Below are 26,542 nucleotides of genomic sequence, written 5' to 3' on the forward strand. Positions count from 1 at the left end.
TCTGGACCAAAGACGCTAATGCACAAAACCCTCTCCGCAATCCCATTTTTTGTTATTCTTATAAGAGTTCATTATTTTCACTATTTGATGTTTTCTTACGATATTTAGATAACAGTTTGCTTATATGTCCGTACTATCTTCTTTACAATTTTCCAAAATAATGAAAGACATTCTTACTAGTTATTCCAACTGTAGTATATGATATTTTATTTTTTCAAAAGATTTATTTCTGGCTTTGTTTTTACACTCTTTATAATGTGGAATAAATTTTGTAGTGTCATAAACTATCATCAATTTGTAATATTAATGGGGAGAACTTGATGTACTGTAATTGTGTAGCATTTAGTTTTTGACCTCATTCTTGATTTTTTTTAATCTTGAAGACAAAACTTAGAAATTTAACATTTCTTTTTTTCTGTAGTTATTCAGCTATTATCTGATAAGCAGTTGAGACAGGTCAGAGGGAGCATTCTTGCTTTAAAAATATATGCATGTTTTTAAATCATGTCTTATGAAAAAACGCAATAAGATAAAATACTATCTATATATATATATAGGAAGATGTGCTGTGAGTGCCAATAAGACAACTCTCCATCCAAATAACAATTTATAAAAGGAAACCATATTAGGTAAATGTACGGCCTTCAACACCGAGCCTTTGGCAAAACCAAATAATAAGCTATCAAGGGCCCACAAATTACTAGTGTAAAACTATTCAAACAGGAAAACCAACGGTCAAATCTATATAAAAAAAACGAGAAATCAGAAAAACGTATAAATTACGTAAACAAACAACATTACTGTACATCAGATTCCTATGTCTATATTTAACCAAAAACTCTTTACAGACCACATGAGGTCAAAGAAGACCGCAACAATTTCCATTATTTTAATGAATATCTTAAATGCAGACGCTATGTTTTTCTTTTCTTACAGAATGGAGGATAGTAAATTCTGTGCTGGTTGTCAGCGCAATGATGAAGAAAACACAGCTGTATCTTGGTGCAGTGATTGCAGAGAACTTGTATGCAAGGCGTGTTCCAGAGTTCACGAACGGATGTACCCGCCCCACAAGGTAATACAAACGCAAGAGATACAACAACTGAGTTCGTCACTTCTTACATTGTCCAAGAACTGCGACAATCATCCAGATCAAAAGATTGCACTGTACTGCTGTCAACATGACAAGGTAGTCTGTGTGTCATGTGTTCCGGTATCACATCAAAATTGCAAGTCTATCATTTCAATTGAAAAAGCTGCCAGAGGCGTGAAAGATGGTACCGCTATTTCTGATCTAGAGAGAAGAATTTCGAACCTATGTCAAGTTACAGAGGACAGACGGTGTCAAAGTGAGAAAATACTTGCAGATTTAGAAGAAAGTCGTACCAAAATAAAGACAAGGGTGTCTGAAATCAAACGGAATGTCATTGCTCATTTAGATACGTTAGAAGCAGAGATACATAAAAATATTGATTCTAAGTATAAAAATTGTACTATGAGTGTGTCCCGAAATAAAAATAGCATACAATCCAGCTCAAACTCGCTGTCTACATGGAAAAGTAATCTAAATTCACTAAAGCAACACACATCAGAAGTTCATTTATTCCAGGTGGTAAAATTTCTAGATGCAAAAACTTACCAGAAAGAATTAGAAATTAGAGAAATCCAATCAGCTACTGTTCCGATACTTAAATATCAGCCGTCGGAATCTGAGTCGATAATTAAGAAACTAGTCCGAGACTTAGGTACAATAACGGTAGAAAATGTTCAAATATCAATGCCTGTACTAGATATAGACAAACAATGTCATTTTCCCGTAAGAGACGAAAGAAAGTTATCACTGTCACATTCGTTCCTGACCACGAAATTAGGTGAAGGAGTCAGTATCTATAGTGGATGCTTTATTCCTGACGATAGGTTACTTCTCGATCGATACATGGGCAAACAACATTTTGTTTGTAAACTTGATGGATCAAACTCCAGCGTGATTAATTCGGATTATCAATCGCAAAATATTGGCTTACATGACAAAAATCATGCAGTAGTAGCTGTAGGTGATGCAGGTATCCAGATCATCGACCTGACATCATTGAAGGCTGGAAGGACAATTAAAGTTGAAGGAAAGTGTTATGGAATCACCAGTGTAAACGATAAGATATGGGTAAAAAATAAACCTCACACTCTAACCATTGTGAATATCAATGGTAAAGTTCTTAAAGTAATACAAACAACATTTGATCCTTGTGGCATTTGTGCCAATCGGGATGGTGATGTCTATTGTACTGACTTATGTACTAACAAAGTATTCTTAGTTTCTTCGGATGGAAAAGAACGTGAGATATACAACAGTCCTGACCTGAGAGGTGCTAATGGTGTAGCTGTGGATAACCGTGGGGATTTGTATGTATCAGGATTTGAATCACACAACATACATAGAATATCGAATGATGGACAGAAACATGACATTGTCTTGACAGCAGACGACGGCATCAATAGACCGACCGTTTTATCGTACAACAATGAAACAAAAGAATTGTTAGTCTTAAACGACTGTGGTTATTTAATCAGTATCTGTAAAACCCAATGAACACTGGCGAATGAGCACTAAAATGACTGTCATAATTTGTGGTTAGCGGAAATATAAACAATAAGTTTTATATCTTAATGACAAATTGATTTATATAACCTAGTTTTCTAATGTTGCTTGAAACCTTTTCAGATTTAGCTTTACTGACAAGTCAAAGCATACCAAGAGGGATCTACTACCTATTTGAAAATGAAGTGTAATGTATATGAGACTTTTAAAAAAATAATAACACATTGATTCAAAACTTTTGAAAAATATATTGATAGTTTTTTGGTACTAGTCGGAAGTTACTTTTCAAACTTGCTTAATATGGCCGTTTTTTACAAAATAAGATATATTCGAACTTATTTCTATTTAAACTGAAAACCTAAAATTGATTTTGAGAATGTGTAAAAGTTGAAAACAACTCGACAAACAGTCTCGCAAAATTTAACATTCTTTCGACTGGTATTTTTCGCAAATACCCCTCCTTAATATGATATATCCGTTTATAATTAGACATTTAAATCGAAACCGATTGGTAGCCCAGAGGTTTCATGGAAATGTTGATATCATTAACATTTAACATAATATTTTTTCAAATTTTTTTTATGAGCACTCAGACTTAAGGGTTTGGAAGACAATTTTAAAACGATAATAACAATATGACTTATCTTTTAACTAATACAGTAATATGATTAGTATATAATGTTAATAAGTAATAGTTGTTAAAGAGTGATGAACTTATATGCATAGAAAGAAGCTGGGTTTGTGCTTTATTTATTAGCGGATGTCTAGTGAGTTATCAAAGCTATATTTAACCAATAATTTGAAAACAATTTATTAAAAAAAGAAAAAAAATAATATTGGGATGCAGGCCTCAACCTTCATTCTCATGTTGGTGAAAGAGGTATATGTGGCCAAAATTTTGTCATCATTGTGCTCCGAACGTTAAAAGTATTTTATTGGAAAAAAAATATATAACATATACACACACATGATAACAATAAGTATCATATTTTACTACGTAATATTGTTTTTATCTAAATATATTTCTCTATTTCTATGAAATGTGGGGTTAAGAGTATGAATTAAACCACCTGAATTGTTTACATAACTAATTTGATAAATTGAATAAACATATGCATACATAGATGGGAATAGTTCCTGTGGTATGTTAAATAACAAACAGTTAAATTCATTTAAAACAAAAGTTTCATCATTTATTTGAAGTCTAATGAAGTCATTTATATATTTTCGGAATAGTCTTATTTTTAACAATGTAGCAGTAATTGATTTAGTGTTTCATTTTCCGAGTTATAGAAAAAGCATATCGGAAAAACGTTACTATAATTTCGTCTTTTTTATTGTCTTTAGTAGGAAGAGCATTATGCACAACTCTATAAATAAAAATAAAATCTTGCTGGTAATTGCTTTTGATATTTCAAATATTACTCCATATATCTGTAAAATCGACATAGCTAAACTTTATTTCAATTTTATGTTTATTATTATCAATTTCGAGAATTTTCCTAGTATAAATATTTTTGGGGTTTATACTTTGTAGATCAATTTTATTCTGATGATTTATTAAGAGAGCTTTTAATTTTGTATAAACTCTTGGTAAGATCAAAGTATGTTGATATTTATTATTTCCTAATTCTGCATTAAACTCCCTTAATGTGTAACCTAAGTAATATATCATAAAACATGTCCAAACAGATGTATTTCCTTGTAAAAAACAAGTTGCTCTTTGGAGAAGCATGGCATCTATTTTCAGATTTATATATGGTATGTGTTGTCAACCTCTATTATACAATTTTGATAGAGACTTTCTATTTATATATTCCGAGTTACTCCTTCTCCATAAGAAAGTGTAAATATCAAGGGGTACAATCAAAATCACGTGATGGATATACACACACCAGAAGTTACATTAGAACTCTCCGCTTGAAAGGTTAGTAGTTGCATTTTCTTGTGTATATCAATTAAATGTTCATTAATAAGTTGGCATTCCGAATGTCGGATAGTATGTAGTTTTAAAATACACAATTGTTTTTGCTAGAAAGCGTGCAGTTATTGCAAACACTTCGACACAGCTCCAAATTTTCGACGAAATTTCGTGTCGAAGTGTCAGCATTAATTGCACGATTTCCAGCAAGGATAATTGTGTATTTCAAAACTAGATAGTATCCGACATTCGGTGCACTACCTTATTTATTAAATTGTATTGATATAAACTACTTACCTTTCAAGCGGTCTGCTCGACTGTTACTTCCTGTGTGTGTATATCCATCACGTGATTTTGATTGTACCCATTGAATATATCTATTTATGTGTGTGATAATTAAACCAATCCATGTGTTTGTAGATAGTAGATGTTTTTGTGTCCTGTTAAATTGTTCCTTTTAAAAGTTTTGGATTCTCATAAATTCTATGTATAACTTTTGGACTAGTTTGAATCTCGGTCTATTTCTGTAATTTATTCTAACATACTTTTGATTTTTTAACCCTGTATGCGTACATTGCCTATGCAAATTAAAAAAAAAATTGTATGCACATTGAACGACAAATTTATGTGATGTATATATTTTTTCTGACGTCAGACACTCAAATCAATCCATGTGTTCGTAGATAGTAGATGTTTTTGAGTCCAGTTAAATTGTTCCTTTTAAAAATGTTATACGATGATGACTGATGTACCCATATTTTGACTATTTTATTAATTGTGACTGTTTATTTAACGCATCATGTAAATGTAGCGGAATTTGCTGAGACTGTTATTAAAGTGAGAGGGTTAGCGCTATAGAACCAGGTTTAATCTACCATTTTCTACATTTGAAAATGCCTGTACCAAGTCAGGAATATGACAGTTCTTGTCCATTCGTTTTTGATGCATTTTGTTTTTTGATTTTGCCATGTGATTATGGACTTTCCAAATTGATTTTCCTCTGAGTTCCGTTTTTTTGTGATTTTACTTTTTTCCACTACAACTATACAAAGCTGTTCACGACCATAGTACGATTGTAGCTAGCCCTTGCCGTTCTCATCACGCTCTTTTCACGACCTGACTACGTTCACACTACGACCATCATTCTCATTGTTATGTTTTACATGTAATATATAAACAACTCCCTAGATTTAGTTTGTCTAAATATAATTATTTATTTGCTCTAACGGCTCAACCATGCTTCTCTTTTTTATATAGATTAGACCGCTTGTTTTTCCCGTTTCTATGGATTTACACTAGTGTTGTTTTAGGCCCTTCATAACGTGCTGTTCGGTGTGAGTGAAGGCTCCGTGTTGAAGGCCATACCGTGGCCTAGAATGGTTTACTTTTATACCACATCTTCCCATATCTATTGACACATCTATGTCATCTCTGCTATCGTTCACTAACATATCGTCATTTGAGCTTTATGGACCAGAAATATGTTGTAATTTAGGTGGGATTGGTCGGTCTGACATTTCTGCTTGATTAGGATTCGTTACTTTGCTCCCTCTGCCTCTACATCAACCCCTACCACGTGCACCACGCCCATGTATTCTAGAAGATGTTGGTGGCATGACTGAATTGTTTCCGAGAAATCAATTTATTAATCCGAAATAGAAGAAATGGAACTGTATTAATATGGAACACGATGTTGATGTTATTGCTGAGAACGTATTAAGATCGCGGTATGAACGTAGTATAATCGTGAGAAGAACGTGATATACTAGTAATCGCAGTAAGATCGTATTGCACTCGGATAACTCGTGGTATATGGTCGTAGTGAGAACGTGACGAGTGTAGAAAGACCTTGATAAGCGTAGTTAGGTCGCAGATTAAGCGCGGTGAGAACGTAGTATAATCGTAGCGGGATCGTTGTAGAAGCGTATACATGAGGACGTAGTAGCATCGTGAAAGTAACGAAAATGTACATGTTTATGCCGCTCATACCGCGACCTCACCACGATCCAAATTTATTTTAGATCACGGTGAGCGTGGTGCGATCGTGGTCTAGTAAGACTGGGGCTTTATATGAAAATAATGAGCCTATTTGAGAGTGAAATTGTCAATTTTGAAAGCTATTTTTGAATCATTATTTCCAATTATACATCTTCAATACTTGCAAGAAAAAGTAAGCAAAATTTCACTAAGATTAAAAAGCAAATATTACTATCGAATTTATAAACCAATCAAAATTATCAACTAAATAAAAATTACTAGCCGCGACAAGGTCGAATTGAGATAATTGCTATGTAAATATAAGTCACATATTTAGATCTGTATCAACGATATTTAATCAGTATAGTTATGACGAAGCATTTTTTTCAAACTATCTACCTGTATTATACCTGTTATAAGTATAACCACAACTATCACAGGTGGATCTGTGTATAAGGAAAACTAAAAAGGAAAAATAAAGATGGGCGTCAAAGTTCATGTAGAGTACTGGTATGTTATTGTTTTTTTCACATTTATTGTTTTAAGATTTTTTGAAAATTAAACGCATTCAACTGTGATATTGATTTTTTCATTCATATAATTTCAGGTGAATTTTAATTTAGTTTAGGAAGATCGATTGATTGGTGTTTGCTCAACGTCAAACGCAAATATGTCCTAACTGTGATTGACAAAGTTTTGATAGATAATAATTCCCTTCCCTTATACAGATAAACGAAAAAGTAATGTGCATAATACCTGGAATTGAATCTATAATTATGTCGGTCTAAAACATATAATTATGTAGGTCCCATTTCAAAAATACATGTAAAATTATGTTTATACTTAAAGAAATCGTATGATAGGTCAAAATGTACCACTGATAAGAATAACAGAGCTCATGTAATGGTATCATTTGAATAAATAAAGAAAGAAGTGTGTGTTACTGTTTGGATTAAGCAACAATTATAGTAACAATGCGAGTATTCATTTGTATGTTTCGAAAATAAGTGCGGCATATGTTGTCTCTTTGAAACATTACTCATTTCCATTTTCTAATAATTCTATCTATATATTAAAAATATTATTTATCAAATTTAAGTCGTTTAACTTGAATATCAATTTATCATAGAATCAATAGCGTATTTGGCTTGTTTATAAGTACAAGCACATACAAATGGAAAACTATATATAATGCATGACCTAGACTTCTTTTGTAATTAAGTAATTTTTAAAGGTACATAATACATTAAACACATAGTATATGATCTATTATAAAATGGTCTGTGAACATATAAAGGATTATTCAGTTAATCATGACACAGCAAGTTTTTAATTTCGAAAATAATACATGAATAGGAAGTAATTCTATATTTTATATTTATATGTTCCCCGAAATGAGAACACCCTCAGGGTTACAATCAATTAATCGATCTTCCGACCTGCAGTAAAGCGACAACAGCATCCCCTGTATATGGGGAATTGAAAATCCGATGCCTCGTGTATAGATAGTGCATCGCTCACTGCACGTTATAAAACTACAGAACTCCTTGGGGCCTATTGCAAGGCTAGATATTTGTTTCCATCCAAATATATCCTCTTGTTCCGTTGGCCGTCCGAATTTTTCGCATTTTTATCCCAACCAACCTCTGTCACTGGGCTAAAGCATTTTAACATGTATAAATATGTCTTCGTTCAAACATACATGAATTGTTTGCTACTGGACGTAAAAAAATATTAATCAATAATTCATTAACATGGGCTACTTTTACATGTAGTGACTTGGATATAGAGTTTTCTCATTGCCATTCATACCCCATCTTCTTATATCTACATAATGATTTAAATGGAAAATCCAGAACTTTAAGTTTAGTCTATAAAATATTTTCAAGTTCTAATTATTTACATAACATTTGAAACAATTATACATATTTTTAAAATTTTTACAAATAAAACCTGAATGGGAAGTAATTCTATATTTTTTATTTTAAATTTCTATTTTTATTCAAAATACATGTTAGAACATCATTAGGGGGGTTAAGACATGTTGTCATATCTGTGTCTTCTTCCGACAATCAGGCATCGTGGTGACTAAGTGGTTTAGAAGCTATACCACTAGGCTGTGAACACTCAGGTTGTGAATCCGCACATGGCAGATGTTTTCGATTCCAATTTAAATTGGCAAGAATTTTATGCTGAGGGTCCGTGGTTCTCTTCAATTTACCCCCCCCCTTTTTTTCCCCCTTTTCTCCTTATTAAAACAGCTGGATGCTACGAAATAGCCAATAAGTGCTTAAATTGGTAATAATTTTAGCAATCTTCCGACCGGCAATAAAGCGGATATAATTGAAAGATCTTGAAAAGTTAAATCCAATGGCTCTTGTATATAGTATGAACCGTTTTACAACTCTGAGGGATCCTAAGGTAGCATGTTGCGTGGCTGAATTGCTGTATCTATCCAATACAGTAAACCAACTAATTTTAGCGGGCGATTTGTTCTCGTGACGTTCGTCAGTAAAATCATTACTCTGATATTAATCGCCGCAAATATGTAAAAATAGGATCTTTCATTATTTGACTACATCAAGTAGTTTGAAAATCGTCAAATTGAACCGTTGCGTTGTGAACTTGAAAGATCTAACGCGAAAAAAAGTATCCGCGAAAATAGTTGGTTACAAGCACACCCTCTTGTTCCAGTGGAAGCCTTTCATCGCGATTCACATATGCAACATGACTTATTCATTGTTAATTTGCTTTCATCCTGAACATGTACGAAATATTTGCCACTGGTGAATCAATCGTTCATTGAAATGAACCACACATTTATGGAAAATGCATAGCTGTAACTGTAAAGTGTAATCTATAAAATATCTTCATTTTCTAATTCTTATTTGATTTGATTTATGATTTTTAATATCATATTTATCATGAAAACAATGTATGGAAGTAATATTTTGCGAACGCATATAAAAATATTGCCATTTTTTTTCTGATTAAAAAAGTAATGATTTCCTTATTATATTTATTAACTTCATGCACTGACAACAATGAGATTTTGTTATCTCCATTTTAAAAATACTTATGAAAACATGTATGTTAACATCTCATTTCATATATTTTACAGTAGCGGGTGAGGTTACGCAGGCAAGTATGAGGCGCTTCGTGGGCGCATCCTTGCCGAGGTACCTGGTGCTGACGTCGTAGGGTCAAAGGGTCGCAGAAGTACGTATAGTTTACAATATAGAAATATAGGAAAATATATATGACAAAAATTATATACAGTGAAACCTGTCTTAACCAGACTATGTTTTAAGTCAAGTCATATAAAGTTTTATTTGTAATGAACCTGATTATAAAACCGAACTTTTACCAGAACCGAACACAATCTCAAGTCCCGAAGCGGTTGGGTTCAGAAAGGTTTCACTTTACCTTAGATTTACAATAATGCAATATCCGGAGATTTGAAGTGCAAGACAAAATCCTAGACCTAAGCAATAAACCTTGGAATTTTACACAAAAGGTGTCTTGATATTTTCGGTTTTGTTCTGTCAAATATTGATAAATACTTGTAGATGTAAACAAATTGCTAAAAGGCGTCCTCCTTTATCTTTTTTTTTTGCGAGACGAGATATTCCGTTGGTGCAGACATACTAAACTTACTGTAAACTAGAATGATAACGACGTAAACTATAAAATACAGACACCAACTAACAACAACCGCTGAACCGGAAACTGCTGGCTTGTGACATGCGCTTGAACATTATAACGGGGTTAATATCAAAAAGAAGATGTGGTATGGTTGCCAATGAGACAACTGTCAACATGAGACCAAAATGACACAGAAATTAACAACTATAGGTCATCGTACGGCCTTCAACAATGAGCAAAGCCCATACCGCATAGTCAACCCCGAAATGACAATGTAAAACAATTCAAACGAGAAAACTAACGGCCTTATTTATGTAAAAAAATGAATCATGTTTGTGAGCACTCAACCCTCTCCCTAACCTGGGACATTGGTGTAACAGTACAAAATAAGAACCGATACCGTTTTACATTATTTGTTGACGACAAAATTTCTTGTTGTCCATGCATTCACAAATATTTCAAGTTTATCTTGGACGTACATGAATTAAGTATTAGATCAATTATCAAATGTTTTGCAATTTTGCATCGGATGCCACGTGTAAAGAGAGTGCCACAGTATTTGCACGTTACGAACCCTTGCAACAACTCTTTGATGGGTCCGTAGGTGGCCTGTTGCAAGGCAAAATTTCTGTCCCTATCCAGTATACCCTCATTTTCCAGTGGCAGTCCAAATTTCCCCGACCATCATCCCAGATGGCCTCTCTTGTGACAAGACCTACCTATTGTATTTATTGTGAACTTCTTCTCGTCCTGAATATGCATGACATATTTGCTACTGAACGTTAAGCAACCAACAATCAATCAATCAATTTTGCAATTTTGGTCGAATATTATAAATAACAGATAATCTTCGTTTTCCAACCAGACGTAACTGGCAGCGTACTTGTACATCCTATAACAAGACAAGTGCAATTTTCTTTCTAGTTTTTGAAGCATTTTTAAATATTTATCCCTTTCTTGTACTTTTCGAATTAGTTTATCAAACATTTTCAAACAAAAGACAATAAGAACTTGTGTCTTAAAAAATAGAAGCGGTTCCTGATGTAATTTTATACTTTTTCCTACATATCATAATTTATTTGTTTCAAATGGAAAGATAGAAATCCTAAGGGAAAATAATTTGTTATTCTATAAATGACAATATTATAATCCGAATTAAAGTTTGAAAAAAATGCCAGGGAAAACGACCCTCATCTTCGAGAGAGATCAAAGAGAAATATTGAGTAAGATGAATAGCGAAGGATTTTTAGAATTAATTTACTATCATCTGTACCCATAACTTTAATATAATGCAGTATATCATATTGGGTTTTTCGTTCATTGTCTTGAAAATAACCCTAGTAAGTTTTCACGCTTGAATGTTTATACGTTTGCCATCTATTGGCCTGTTTATAGATAACTATGTAGTATATGGGTTTTATTCATTGTCTGAAGGCTGTATTGTGACCTATAATTGTAAACCTCGAATTTTATGTCAGTTACCTTAGTCTCTGGTGGAGAGGAGTTTCACTGGCAAACATAACATATCTTATCCCTCTAATTCTATGGAAATATATCCCTTTCGGAACCATTGTATAAAACAATTTAATCAATGTATTGTTGCCTGTGATCTCAGATGATGATTGGCTGAGTGAAATGGTCACAACCTTTCTCAGCTACCTGATATTATCAAAATGTTCTAATAGCAATTGACAACTTCGTGGAAAGTACAAGGCACTCGAACGGGATTTTTAGTTTGGAAATTTTATCTTTTAATCATTAGAGAAACTTAGCATAAGATAGTAACGTGTGGATTATCGGATTTATCAAATCTCGATAGTTTTATTATAAATTTTTCAGTCCGAGCCTCGGAGAGGACTTTAAATTTGATAATTTATCTACATGTATCACGATTGGATAAATCCGATGACTCACGTCTTGTATCAATGTAATACTCTATATTTATACACATGATATATATATATATATTTTTTCTTTAGCTGCATTTGAAATTACGATCAATGATAAAGAGGTTTTTTCTAAACTGAAGTTGAAAGGTTGGCCAATCGAAGAGGATGTAAGTTAGATTTCTTTTATCATGTTTAGTAGTCCAAGTTTGTGTTAAATAATCTTTAGCGTTGGACTTCACTGGTCCGTATGATTAAAATATTTGGTGGCCTTAGATATAAACAAAAAACTGAATATAGGTAAACCGATAGAATTAGGAACTAAAGTCATGTAAAAGAGAGTCAAAATATACAAGAGATATTCAATAACGAAAAACGATGAATAGAGTGATACTAACAGTACTTGTTATTCACAACAGAGAAAACCGAAAACCGAGCAACACGAATACATGCAATAACCGGGATGGTCGCAGGCGCTTCGGAAGAGTAAGCAAATCCTGTTCCACTTGCAAATGTCCTGTAGATTACTGAAGATTTTAGGCACTTGGCCATATACAGTCTTTTTCCTTCCATTCCCGATTTAATAAGCTAGCTTAAGTGATACTTGTTAGCCATGGACATATATAAAAAAGGGAATGGGATTGCCAAAAAAAAATCAGAAATAATTTTGATTGTCACAGAAAATAAATGGATTTCAATGGTCACTGTCTTCTATAGGAATATACCGATTAGAAAGCAACAGACGAAAACATTGCCACACATAGAAAAACATGACTAAATACATTATTTGCATACAAAAAAGACGCATAATGGCAGTTATTCAAGGTTGCTTTTCGTTTCACAAGTAACCCTCTGTATATAAACATATCCACCGGTCTATACACAAACAATTGAACGGTATCTAAACAATTTACAAGTAGATATTAGTGTATAAAGATTGTATGTGAGATGATATAAAAACCATACATTTGATGCATTCATTGCAATTTGATTTTATTTTCTGTGTTTTAACACCACTTTTAAGCACCACTTGGCTATTTTGTGGAGGCCAGTTTTTATTTGTGGAGAAAACCAGAGTGTCCGCAAAAAACACCACCGACCTTCGATAGGAAAAATAACAATCCTAGTCAATAAAAAATTGGAGTCGAGTGTACCTTATTAAAATTTTAATAGAACAAAGAAAAAACTCAGTTACGGTAGTCGGACATTGAGCAGGACGAGACCATCATTTCAGAGCACAAGAATGTGATTCCCTCCGTTTTTTTTATGGGGTTCTTTTTTTTCTATGTTTAAATGTTTTGTGTACGGTCTTTGTGTTGTTGTTTTGCCATAGTATGGTTATAGTTTGTTTTTGACTTTTAAGAATGAATATCCCTTTGACATGTGTGCCTCTCTTTATCAATAAATTGCTGAAATACGACTTATATATTTTTTTATGTTTCAGCTGATTGAGGTTATACGGCAAGCTGATCGTGGCATGGAACCAAAAGAATTATCAACTTGCAGGAAAGCTAGTTGTGTCATTTGTTAAACCGGGTGTGATTAAAAAGACGGATATCAAAATATTTGTAAAATGTTAAACAAAAATTTTACTCGCATTTGCCATTTATGTAGCTCATTGAAGAAATAAGATGAAAAAAACCAAACACTTCAACAACCGAAATAAAAAAAGTGGAACTCTTAATAAAAAAAAACAACAACAGAAAATTTAATATTTAATCGTTTTATACTAAACTGAAACTTTACGATACAAGGCAATAATTGTGTTTAAAATAAATTAGTTGAAGGCTATGGGGAAATAAATTATTTTGATAAGTGATAAAGTAGTATTTTAAAATGAAGCAGACAAAAATAGGAAAAAAATAAAATATCAATTTATCCGTGAATATCTTTTATTTACCTTAAAAATTTAAAAATATTCAGTTACTTATAGTAGAGAAATAAGTTGGTGATAAATTAAAGTAAACAACCACCACATTAAACAAAACTAGAATTAGTTCAAAATCTGAGCAAGACGAAAATAATCGTCATTAAAGCTGAAAGTAAAATTAATGAAATGTTCATTAAAAAGTCGAGTACACCGTTCATATTTTTGATTTTTTGAAGCTATCATTTTATCAATAAATGAAAACAGTGGTAAAAAGCGATGAGGCCACAGTTTGATGTAGACTTGAAGGATGATAGGTTTCTTAATCAATCACAAATAAGATGATCGTTCTGTATTGGGACTCAAAATTATTAAAGACATTAAAATTGAAAGTGTTTTGTTTGTTACTTTAGTTATATTATGTTTAGCATTGATTGCGTCTGTTCTGTAATGTTGAATAATGCGTCTGTTTAATATATGGTTCTGTAATATTGAGTACTGCGTCTGTTTGATTAAAAGTTCTGCTTATTTTTTATCATTATACCAGAAGAACATAAATGACGATAAAGGGGGGAAACACATGTACCATAGTGCAAATCCAATATTAGATGATGAATATGTTGACGAAAGACAGACTTATACGTAGACAAACAATAACAGTCTTAAGACGAGGAGACACATAATTGTCGACAAAGCACTACAAACAACATCGTAAATAACTCCCCCTCCCCCCCCCCCCCAAAAAAAAAAAACAAACAAAAAAAAACCGGGATGAACCCAGCTGCTGTGGAAAGGTTTGGGAACGGTTGGGAACTCTAGGTCAATTGATGACACTCATTAAAATGACAAGTTACCAATTAGGATTCATATGGCCATACGAAATGACATACATTATATTGGCCTGTCGAGATTTAAACAAACATCTAGCAAACTAAGTCCAATCGGAAGACATTATCACTATGAAAGACCGATTAGCTGTCAGGACATCGGATGGGTTTTGACTAATTTCTATCAAGGAACCAGTTCGAACCCGGTAGGAGAGGTTGATTACACATAACACGTTCTCAATTCATTTGAAATAAAAAATTAATCAATTATAGTTATCACCCCTTAATATGTCTAGAGTGTAATTAACAAAGTGGAAACTGGCATTTGAAAAACCTAATGCACTTCTATAAAGAAAAAACAATATACCAAAGAAAAGCGTTCAAATATTGCCCTTATTTATATTCTAAAGGATAAACCTGAAACCAAATGGTCTAGGGTGACTTGTACAGGCACCTAGATACTAATTTACTTAGGGTGTAAGTTGTAGTCTGTTTACAAAAAAATAAAAATGTTCATGTGTTCAAAATGAACGAAGTGGTTCTCATTGCGATTGTGAAAGTTTTCATTTATTAGGTTGTTATTTGTGAGTTGAGTAAAATCCTATAATGAAGAAAACAAGCCCTTTTATTTAACATCAGATTGGATGAACGTTTAAATGGCATTTGATTCACAATACTTCGGAATCATTTACTTTCGTTGATTTAGGACACCTTACATTTACATGAATATCTAATTTCGTGGTTTTGCCAATAGGAAATCTGTCATTAGTTGAAAATTTCGTTTCATGGTGTCACCCACACCAACGAAATGCACGAAAAATGGTATCCCACGAATAATAAGGTATCCACAGTATTTCATTGTTGATGTAAAATCCACGAAACATAGACATTAAAACAAAAGGATTGCCTATATACATTATTCCCCATACAAGATTGCAGTCAGTCAAGGGAGGCAAACATTTTCTCTTTCAGAAATAAACATATGACTATGTAATATATTAAGCATGTTGCGATTCGAGAGTGAGAGGACAAATATTTTAATATGAAGAACATTCGGGTGTCTGAAATATCCATGTGGGTGGTCTAACTCATCTTCTTTTGCATTAGATAGCTACCATTTGGTTTTCAAAGGTGGAGGAGGGGAAGTTAGGATGAGAGAAAAAAGGCAGGACATGATTTTTGAGAAAAAAAAAGGCAGGGTGTCATTTTATGTAAACAAATCAGAAAACTATACTAAAAAAACTAGACCAAATAGAGTGATAAATTAAAACGCAGGACAGAGATTACAACTAAACAAATGCAGGACAATTTTTTTTATCCAAGCCCCACCATCCCCTCTCCCAGTAATACAAACGGTAGCTCCTTAATGAGTAGTTTTAAATGTTTTCTTGTATAGACTCGGACGATTCAGAGCTTGACGTAATGACATATTTACACCTTTCATTGTTTGAGACTATCACAGATATAGTTCTTGTCTCACATTTTGTAGTTATTTTCTTTGTTCGGTTGCTGTCCCATGGACAAGGGAGGCAACCATTTTCATGTTTGGGCGTACCGTAAAGCTGGTTATTTTCTCTTATTTTTCGCGGAAAGAACAAAATCGCCAAAATGAATCACGCCAATTTAAAAGCGCACATGTAAAATTATTGATAAAAGTTTAAATCCTCCAAATTTATAACCGCCAAAATATTTTGTATACCTTATTCAATGAAAATCACGAAATTTTCTCCCGCAAAAAATTCCCGCTATACGGTATATCCCACATATCCTTTTATTCGTCTTTGTAGGTTGAGGACTTTAGCCATTGTCCTGTTTCATTAATTTTATTTCTATTTTCAATATCTTGAGAAGAATTTTTCTGTGCCCCTTAACTGAAAACTAGAGATATGAATTAAAGTTCATTTACAAGGTTGATTCTCATCGAAACATTTTAAGAGAGATAAATACGGTCAGATTTTACTCCCAATATTTTCTATAGAAAATGATTCGCTCGATATGTCTCAGTTTTGTTTGTCTTTGTCTTACAATAAGCTATGTTTACGGAAACCTGGAAAACGACGGAATTAATTTAAAAATAATGTATGAAGAAATGTTAAAATAATGCGAGACCGTTCAGAAATTAGACAAAATTTCGTTCAGCAACAACGTATTCGTATTCCCGACCTAAATGGATCGGCCAAATAAATGATTAATCCTAGAATAAATGCATTTTTGCGGAAAGGTAAGGTTTGATATGGGATGTAACTGTCGATTCAAGACTTAAAACTAGATATCTGTAAAAGTACATCCTAAAATTATTTATAAGCCGAATCAAAATTAAAAAACAAACACTATATATTGGTACTATGAAGATTTTAAATTGTGTGATTTTAATATTTTTGTTAGTTTTAGTTTAAAATATGATATTCGTCGCACAAAGAGGCATAACTCGGGTTTAACTAGGGATTTGTTTTTGTGATCTTTGTTATTGTTCACCCTCAGAATAATTGTAACAATTGACAAGGAGGGAAGCCTTAATGATATTCAAAATAACTAAAAAGTAACATTATAATACGGTTTGTATTTTGTTTAGTTTTGATGCGGACAGGTGTTTATCAACAGTGTTTTCGTAAATCCTCCCATAACTATTGCTAAGTAAGCCAGAATGCCTAGTTATATGTTTTTAATGATAATTTTGGGCTGTTGACCGGATACTCGAATGATACATTGATAGTGTACGAGGTAAATCATACACTTGCTTGTATTAACTACACGTCTTTCATTTTTCAGAGCGTCAACTTTTATTAATAGATAACATAGACAGCGATGGATTTGTCGCGTTCTATTCCTACATGTTAAAACCAGAAATTTACCTAGTGCCCATCTTACATTAAACAAGTCATTTAGATATTTTGAAATACTCAAGCTTTTCTACCTCATGCATAGATTACCTTAGCTGGATTTGGCAAAACGTTTAGGAATTTTGGTCCTGAACGCTCTTCAATTTCGTACTTTATTTGGCCTTTTTTACTTTTTTGGATTCAAGCGTCACTGATGAGTATTTTTTAGACGAAACGCGCGTCTGGCGTATATAAAAAATGTAGTCCTGGTATCTATTATGAGTTTATATACGACGTCCCTGTTACCAATGTAGGAAATGGGTACAACTACCTGACTGGAATCGTCACCGCAATAACGAGTGGGATTTATGTGTTCATATGGGTAACCCGAGTTTATTCCGAGGAACATTCTACCAAACTCATGATAAACAACGCCGAGTATGGGACCACCTTCCTCCGGGCAAAACATGACGATGATGGTTCTGTTAGTGGGAACGTTGTGGCTAACATTACAAAAGGCTATTCGGTATTTGTGTGCGTCCATTCCTCTTATGCCGGTGATGAATATATTCATAGTAATATACATGGTCGTCCATCACTGTATGTCAAAAAATGTAAAATTGACCAAAACACAAAAATCAGTTACTATATAGAGAACACAAAATAGAAAACTAAACACAAATATTTGGTTATAAATTTTAAATTTTAAACTCACACACATGTTTACTTGTGTGTGGTTTAGAGACATATCCCTGCACAATATAACCTAAAACATTTTCAAACGTTAAGCAATAATTGAAGATTGTTGGTATGTCAAAACTAAATATTTGAAAGCCCAGGATATATAAGTACCCTAAAACAGTTGAAGAGCTATATGACAATACGTTGTAATTTCAAGTTTTTAAAGAAATCAGAGATTGAGCATTGTTATTATTATTTAAAATAAATTATATTTTTTTTATGAGTATCTAAAGTCACGTTCGTCACGACATATTTAAAATTGTATGCATGTCGCTTTTAAATACATGTTCAGCGTGATTTTAGTAGGTATAAACATATATTGATGTATAATGAATTCATCAAAATTTTTAAGAGTTCATCAAAACATTTTTTTAATTTCCTCCTATAATAAACTTTATGCGAAAAATCTATCAGGTGTAATGCCATTTGCACAAGTACTTGTTTGTATTTCAAATTATAAAAGGGACACATTTAATAAAAGGCCTCATAGATAAATATAGATGTTGTGCCGTGTCCTGATTTTTTATATTTATTTAGATGAACAATATTACAATAACATAAAAAGTCGTAATAATTTGCTGAGTCATCAATATTTTTTACAAGTTCAATTTTACTCAAAAGTATTTCAAATAATACAAGGGAAAACTTTAATAAAAGACCTCATAGATAAATATAAATGTCGTGCCGTGTCCTGAATTTTTATATTTATTTACATAAATAAAATTACAATGACATAAAAAGTCATAATAATTCGCTAAGTTATCATTGAAGTTTACAAGTTTAAGTTTACTCAAAAGTACATTGTATTTGATCTTCAAGTCGTCAAACTGTTATGAAGGAATCAATATTTAAGATTCATAAAAGCAGAGCTGTGGTGTAGTGGTTATTGCAGTTTTATGTGTAATTTTGATGATATCTTTGTCAATACGCCTCATTTCGACCAAGCGATGCTTGTGGGTTTTTTGAAGAGAAGTAACGATTTTAATTTTTATTTCGTTAATTTCATTATGAGTATAGCAAGATTTAGTGTCTATAAAAGAAGAAATTTTATATTGTTTGATTCCCAATTTCAACTCAATTAAGTAGACTATTTTGAAACATTGTTAAGAAAATACATCTCTCACTACTTTTATCTTTTTAGTTGATATGTAACTGTCTGCTTGTGACACCAGGTACTGTCTATTACATTTTCATTGTATATATTTGAATAACATTTTATCAAGAGAAAAAAAGGTGCATCGGACTACAAAAGCAAAGGTTCCTGGTTTGATTCTCGCTCCGGGGATAAAATTTCAGGTTCTGAATTTTAAGCCCTCCCTTGACACCAATTGCGAGTATGGTCTGGAGGAAACGATGATAGTCCGTCGGAAAGGGACGATAAATGGCTGACCCGTATTAAGAGAGAGCCAATACCTCTTGCCCGTTAAAAACACCCGTGTATATTTCGAAAAAGAGCAGGCTAATGCCGCTACAAGGCAGCACTCGCACCCGCAATTACTGAAAGGGATTAATATTACTTAAGTTGTAATAACTTGTTTCCCAGTCCACTATAAAAAAATATGTTTAAACTTATAATTTAAAATGACTGTCCACTGGACCAGCATTAGAAATGACGGTAGTGATGGTGAATAAATTAAGAATTCACATCAAATTGTCCCTCTAGAATCAGTCACTGGAGTGTGTAAATGTATTTTGATTGTACATTCTGTCAAAATAGTCTCCTAGTTCGGTGTCCCAAGAAGGTTAAGAGGTTAAATGATTAATTCCTGGACAGGTCAAACAAAATTTTTTAATACAGTTTTTATTTTTTATTTTTTATCGGCTAGTTCCCAAAGCCAGGTCAAATCAGGATTCAAATAAGTCCAAGATACAAACACGTGCTCTTTGACATGTCATCAGGTTCAGTGCAAACTTGCATAATAGCACAAAGCAAGGTTCACAATATAACATTCTAAATTATATGTCTGTAACATATGCCGACGGACGTTAAGTGCGCACAGTACATTGTAAGTCTTGTTGCTTCGCATAACGGTGTGGAGCTATTAGTTTCAGTCGAAATACACGCCATCTTGAATATATTACTTATCACGTATAGATTCTGATTGGTTGCATTATAATGAGGCTGAGATACAGCAACAGCTATAGGCTTAATTGAGACTTTTTTCGTTCAGGATAAGACATCAAATGCCGGAAAATTAACTATGTGTATTTCAATTCGAATCAGCTGTCATTAATTCATGTGCTTTTTATTATGCATACATTTCACAGTTGAATACAATATTGAAATATCAATTGTTAATACGTGTTTAATTGCTTTGTTACCCTTCATTTGCACGATTTGCTTTTCTGAACAATGTTCCTTTACAATGTTTACAAATATGCATTATCGGGGTCATGAACCAAGGTCTACCCTTAAGTAATTGTAAAACTTTCAATTTCCTTGAGGTATATTCAGCACGGTTCAGTCTATGTCAATACTTTTCAGTTACCTTCTGTGTGTACTAGTATACATCAACATCATAATTAATTGTCTGAAGAGCATCTTATCAGTACTGGAATAATTTCAAGCGAAGTGAACATGACCGAACGACTTTATTGTTCAGACTTTCACATCATTTCAGATAAAGCTTGGTTTCCTGTCACCGGTATAAATGCACAGTAATCCAGTAATTTAATGTCCTTTTATACACTACTCATTTTATCGAAGATAAACGTAGATTGATTTTTTTAATAAATTAGTTCCCTTTTCTTTTCATATCTTTTGGGTAGATGTACGCGCTATACACCGCTCTTAACCAGCCGTGAATGTTTCCCCGCCCCATTTCAATGGACTCATTGTTTATTAAAGATTTGTAAGGTAATTAATACAAAGCCTTTGATAAATTTAATTCTATTGCAATAAATAACAAAGTTCCCTTTTTTCACATGTTTCGGGTAGATATACGCCCTATACCCAGCTCTGAACACTAACCCGCTAAACAGTATGCTGTGTAACAATAAAGGCAACTATATTAGGGACAACACTTTTTTTATGACCAATCTACTATTGTTAACACAAATTGGTTAGCTACGCGGTCTTACAATGTCTTATTCTTTTTATCAACATAATTACGAATGCGATTTAAATTTACGCGCCGATTCAGTCGAATCACCTTTGGAACATTTAAATGATCTCCCTTTAATCATTGTTAATTGAATGGGAATTTCCACTGAAAACGAAAGTAAATTTAAGTTACCTCGGTTGATAAAAAACAAAAGACACAGTTTTTGTTTTAAACAAACTTGCCAGGTAAGTTTAATCTAACAATCATACTAGTCTCCAAAATAGAAATGTAAAACTTTAATGATAACGATGACAATACAAATGGTTTGTTTACGTCGGAAACCAAGGTTAATTATAGTAGATGTCAAACCACTATTTTTAAAATAACATCTAACAATTTTTGAAACTACATGCAAAGGCATTTTGAGGTGTTTTTATATTTAATTGAGATTCTGAATTGTTTGGATTTCGTTTTCTTTTTTAGCCACGGCGTTGTCTGTTGATTTTCTATCTACGAGTTTGAAAGTTTCTCTGCATGGTATCGTTCGCCCTTCATTTGTAATATACAGACATTTTCAAGAAAGACGTTATTTTTTTCTGCATTATGGTGAAAAGAAATAAGGACATATGATGAACACTCAAACACTAAAGCCGTGTTCATATAGCAATTTTCACTTTGATTTTTTTTAATAGAAACTGTTAATCTAAATCAAAAGTGACAGTATTTTTCTCTGAATACGAATCGATGCTGTTTTTTTTACAATATTCCTGACATTTCTCTGGACCAAAGACGCTTATGAAGAGACTCCCCTCTACATTGCGATTTTTGTATTCTTACTTGAGATCATTATTTGCACTATTTGAAGTTTTCTTACGATATTAAGATAACATTATTATATTTCCGTATTTCTTCTTTCCAATTTTCTTAAATTATTTAAGACATTCTTACTCGTCTATTTATTCCAACTGTAGTATATGATATTTTATTTATTCAAAAGATTTACACTCTTTATAATGTGAAATATATTATGTACTGTCACAAACTATCATCCAGTTGTCTTATTTAACGTGGAGAACTTGATGTACTGTAATTGTGTAACATTTAGTTTTTAGCCTCATTCTTGATTTCTTTTTTTTTCTTGAAAAGAAAAACTTATAGATATAAAATTTCTTTTTTTTCTGAAGTTTTTATCTGATAAGGAGTTGAGACAGGTCAGAGAGAACACTCTCGCTTTTAAAGGATAATTTTTTTTTGATATCGTTTCTTTTGGTAAATGCAATAAGATAAAATACCGTCTATGTCTATGTATGTCTATGCTCTTCAAATTTTTACTTGTTTGGCTTTATAAATATTTTGACATGAGTGTCACTGATGAGTCTTATGTAGACGAAACGCGCGTCTGGCGTACTAACTTATAATCCTGGTACCTTTGATAACTTCTATCTATACCGTACCTTGACTTATAATGGTTTACTTTTATAAATAGTTATTTGAATGGAGAGTTGTCTCATTGGCACTCATACCAAACCTTCCTATATCTATCTATGTTCAGCTCGGACTTCTCTTGAACTGAATTTAAATGTGCGTATTGTTATGAGTTTACTTTTCTTCATTGGCCAGAGGTATACGGGGAAGGTTGAGATCTCATAAATATGTTTAACCCCGCCGCAATTTTGCGCCTGTCCCAAATCAGGAGACTCTGGTCTTTGTAAGTCTTGCATTATTTGAAATTTTAGTTTCTTGTGTACTATTTGGAGTTCAGTATGGCGTATCTTGTTGCAGTGACTGCTGTGAGTTTGTATGTAAGGCGTGTTCTAGAGTTCACCAAAGAATGTCCCCGACTCACAAGGTAATACCAACGCAAGAGATACAACAACTGAGTTCTTCACTTCATACATTGTCCTAGAACTGCGACAATCATCCAGATCAAAAGATTGCACTGTACTGCTGTCAACATGACAAGGTAGTCTGCGTGTTATGTGTTCCGGTATCACATCAGAATTTCAATTCTATCATTTCAACTGAAAAAGCTGATAGAGGCGTAAAAGATGGTACCACTATTTCTGATCTAGAGAGAAGAATTTCAAACCTATGTCAAGTTACAGAGAACAGACGGAGTCAAAGTGAGAGAACACTTGTACATTTGGAAGAAGGTCGTACCAAAATAAAGACAAGGGTGTCTGAAATCAAACGGAAAGTCATTGTTCATTTAGATACGTTAGAAGCAGAGATACATAAAGATATTGATTTTAAGTATAAAAATGGTACTGAGAGTGTGTCCCGAAACAGAAATAGCATACAATCCAGCGCAGACTCGCTGTCTACATGGAAAAGTGATCAAAATTTACTGAAGCAACACACATCAGAAGTTCTTTTATTCAAGTTGGTAAAATTTCTCGATGCAAAAATTTACCAGAAAGAATAAGAAATCAGAGAAATCGAAGCAGCTACTGTTCCGATACTAAAATTTTTTCAGTCAGAATCTCAGTCGAAAATTAAAAAACTATTCCCAGACTTGGGTACAATAACGGTAGAAAATGTCCAAGTACCAAAACCTGTACTAAATATAGACAAACAATATCATTTTCTCGTTAGAGATGAAATAAAGTTGTCGCTGATATATTCATTCCAGACCACAAAATTAGGAAATGAAGTAGGTATCACTAGAGGATGCTTGATATCTGATGATAGGTTACTCTTCTGTAGGTACAGGGAGAAACAACTTTTTGTTTGTAAACTTGATGGATCGAATTCCAAAAGGATTGAATTGGATTATGCACCACAAAATATAAGTTTATATGACAAAAACTATGCTGTAGTAGCTGTAGGTGGTGCAGATATCCAGATCATCGACCTCACATGATTGAAGCCTGATAGGAGAATTAAAATTGAAGGAAGCTGGAGTGGAATCACCAGTGTGAAGGACAAGATATGGGTAAAAAATCAATATAATACTAAAACAATTGTGGATATCAATGGTAAAGTTCTTAAAGTATTACAAACAACATTTGATCCTTATGATATATGTGCCAATCAAGATGGGGATGTATATTGTACTGACATAGCCAGTAATGAAGTATTTTTAGTTTCTTCGGATGGAAAAGAACGTGAAATATGCAGCAGTCCTAACCTGGACGGTTCTTATGGTGTAGCCGTAGATGACCGTGGGGATGTGTATGTAGCAGGATATACATCAAACAACATATATAAAATATATAATGATGGACAGAAACGTGACATTGTCTTTTCAGCAGACGATAGCATCGATCGACCGACCGGTTTATCTTACAACAATGAAACAAAAGAACTATTAGTCGTAAAGGACTATCGTCGATCTATCAATATTTACAAAACCCAATGCACATATGAACACTGGCTAATGAACACTAAAATGTGAGAATTGGTGATTAGCCGAAATATAAACAATAAGTTTTTATATCTTAATGACAAATTGGTTTATATAACCAAGTTTTCTAATGTTGCTTTTGCTTGAAACTTTTTCAGATTAAACTGTTGAACCATACCGAGAGTGATACAATACCTATTAAGTTATGAAGTGTAATGAATAGGAAACTTTTTATAATAAATAATAACACATTAAAAAATCTAGAAACATATATTGATATTTTTTTTGTACTAGTCAGAAGTAACTTTTCAAATTTGCTCAAAGAGGAAGAGAAGAATAATGTAAAGATGGGTATGCATATCTCGTTCACACATTCTATTTTAGTTCATAAAAGACCGAATTGTGAATCAGTAACTTGAGACTTCTACAATTAGATCAAATATTTAAAAAAAAATATACCTGAATGTTTCCTCATTGAAACTAAACAAATTAAAATAGTACCACTTGTTAAAAATAAAGACAAAAGGCTGACTTTTCAAAACCAATGTTTTTTTTTATTCTTTCATCTATTTAGCGGAGAGTAATGTATAAGTTACCGAATGGCCTCAACAATTAGAAACAATAATGTGTCCCCAGTACACGGATGCCCCATACGCACTATTATTTTCTATGTTCAGTTGACCGTGAAAATGGGGGAAAATCTCTAATTTCGCATTAAAAGTAGAAATATAATATCATAGGGAACATGTGTACCAAGTGTCAAGTTGATTAAACTTGAACTTCATAAAAAAGTACCTCCAAAATTGTTTTTTGGTTTTTAACCAAAACTTTAACCAAAACTATAATCTGAAGCGAAACAGACGGAAAAACGGACGAACGGAATATCGAGAACTGCGTCTGTTTAATCTATAGTTCTGTAATGTTGAGCACTGTGTCTGTTTAATATATGGTTCTGTAATGTTGAGCACTGCATCTGTTTAATGTATAGTTCTCTTAGGTTGAGCATTGCGTCTGTTAAATTTATAGTTCTGTAATGTTGAGCACTGCGTCTGATTAATTTATAATTCTGTAGTTTTAACTGCGTCTGTTTAATTTCTAGTTCTGTAATGTTGAGCACTGCGTCTGTTTAATTTATAGTTCTGATATATCAAAAACTGCGTTTATTTAATTTATAGTTCTGTATTATCGAGAAGTGTTTAACATTGTGTTTATTTAATATTCAGTTATGTTATTGCTTAAATTGAATTTGTTTTACCTAACATAAATGTGTTTAAGTAAAATGTTGTTTGTCTTTTGTCATATTTCGTATTTTGGATTGGCGTTGTCCGTTGTCTTTGACCTGTGAGATTTTCATTTCCCGTTTGGTCACGTTCGCCTTTCTCTTTCGTGAAATTCTCTTTTTGATACCAGAAGAACAGAAATAATAAAAGAGGGGGATACCATAGTGCGAATGAAATACTATATGTTAAAGAAAGACAGACTTCTAAATGGACAAACAATAAAAGACGAGGAGACGGATAATTTATAAACACAAAAAAAGCCAGGATGCATTTGAAAGGCTGGGAACGGTTGGGAACTCTAGGTCAATTGATGATACTCCTCAAAATGACAAGTTAATGGTCAGGATTCATAAGGCTATACCAAATGACATACCTTTCGAGAGTTAAAACAAAAATCTAACAATGCTAAGTCCAATCGGAATTCTCAATATGTAATACCGATTCGCTGTCAGGACAGTGGATGGTTTTTAACTAATTTCTATCAAGAAACCAGTTCGAACACGAAAGGAGGTGTTGATTACACGTAACACGTTCTCAATTCTTTTGAATTTAAAAACAATCAATTATAGTTATCACCCCTTAATATGTCTAGA

The 26,542-nt window shown here is 32.9% G+C and overlaps 1 protein-coding gene and 1 long non-coding RNA gene across 2 annotated transcripts; both read left to right on the forward strand.

Annotated features, from left to right (window-relative positions):
- Positions 1 to 937: 937 nt before the first annotated feature.
- LOC134694264 (uncharacterized) lies at positions 938 to 2,587 on the forward strand. The gene has a single exon (XM_063555267.1). The coding sequence runs from the start codon at positions 938 to 940 to the stop codon at positions 2,585 to 2,587; it is 1,650 nt and encodes a 549-aa protein (XP_063411337.1).
- A 4,293-nt stretch (positions 2,588 to 6,880) lies between these two features.
- Positions 6,881 to 14,284, forward strand: LOC134695395 (uncharacterized). The gene is made up of 4 exons (XR_010102745.1): positions 6,881 to 7,004; positions 9,616 to 9,713; positions 12,119 to 12,195; positions 13,470 to 14,284. It is a non-coding gene; the product is annotated as an uncharacterized LOC134695395 (long non-coding RNA).
- Positions 14,285 to 26,542: the final 12,258 nt, after the last annotated feature.

This window comes from Mytilus trossulus, chromosome 13 (assembly GCF_036588685.1).
Source record: "Mytilus trossulus isolate FHL-02 chromosome 13, PNRI_Mtr1.1.1.hap1, whole genome shotgun sequence".
Classification (NCBI taxonomy): Eukaryota; Metazoa; Mollusca; class Bivalvia; order Mytilida; family Mytilidae; genus Mytilus; species Mytilus trossulus.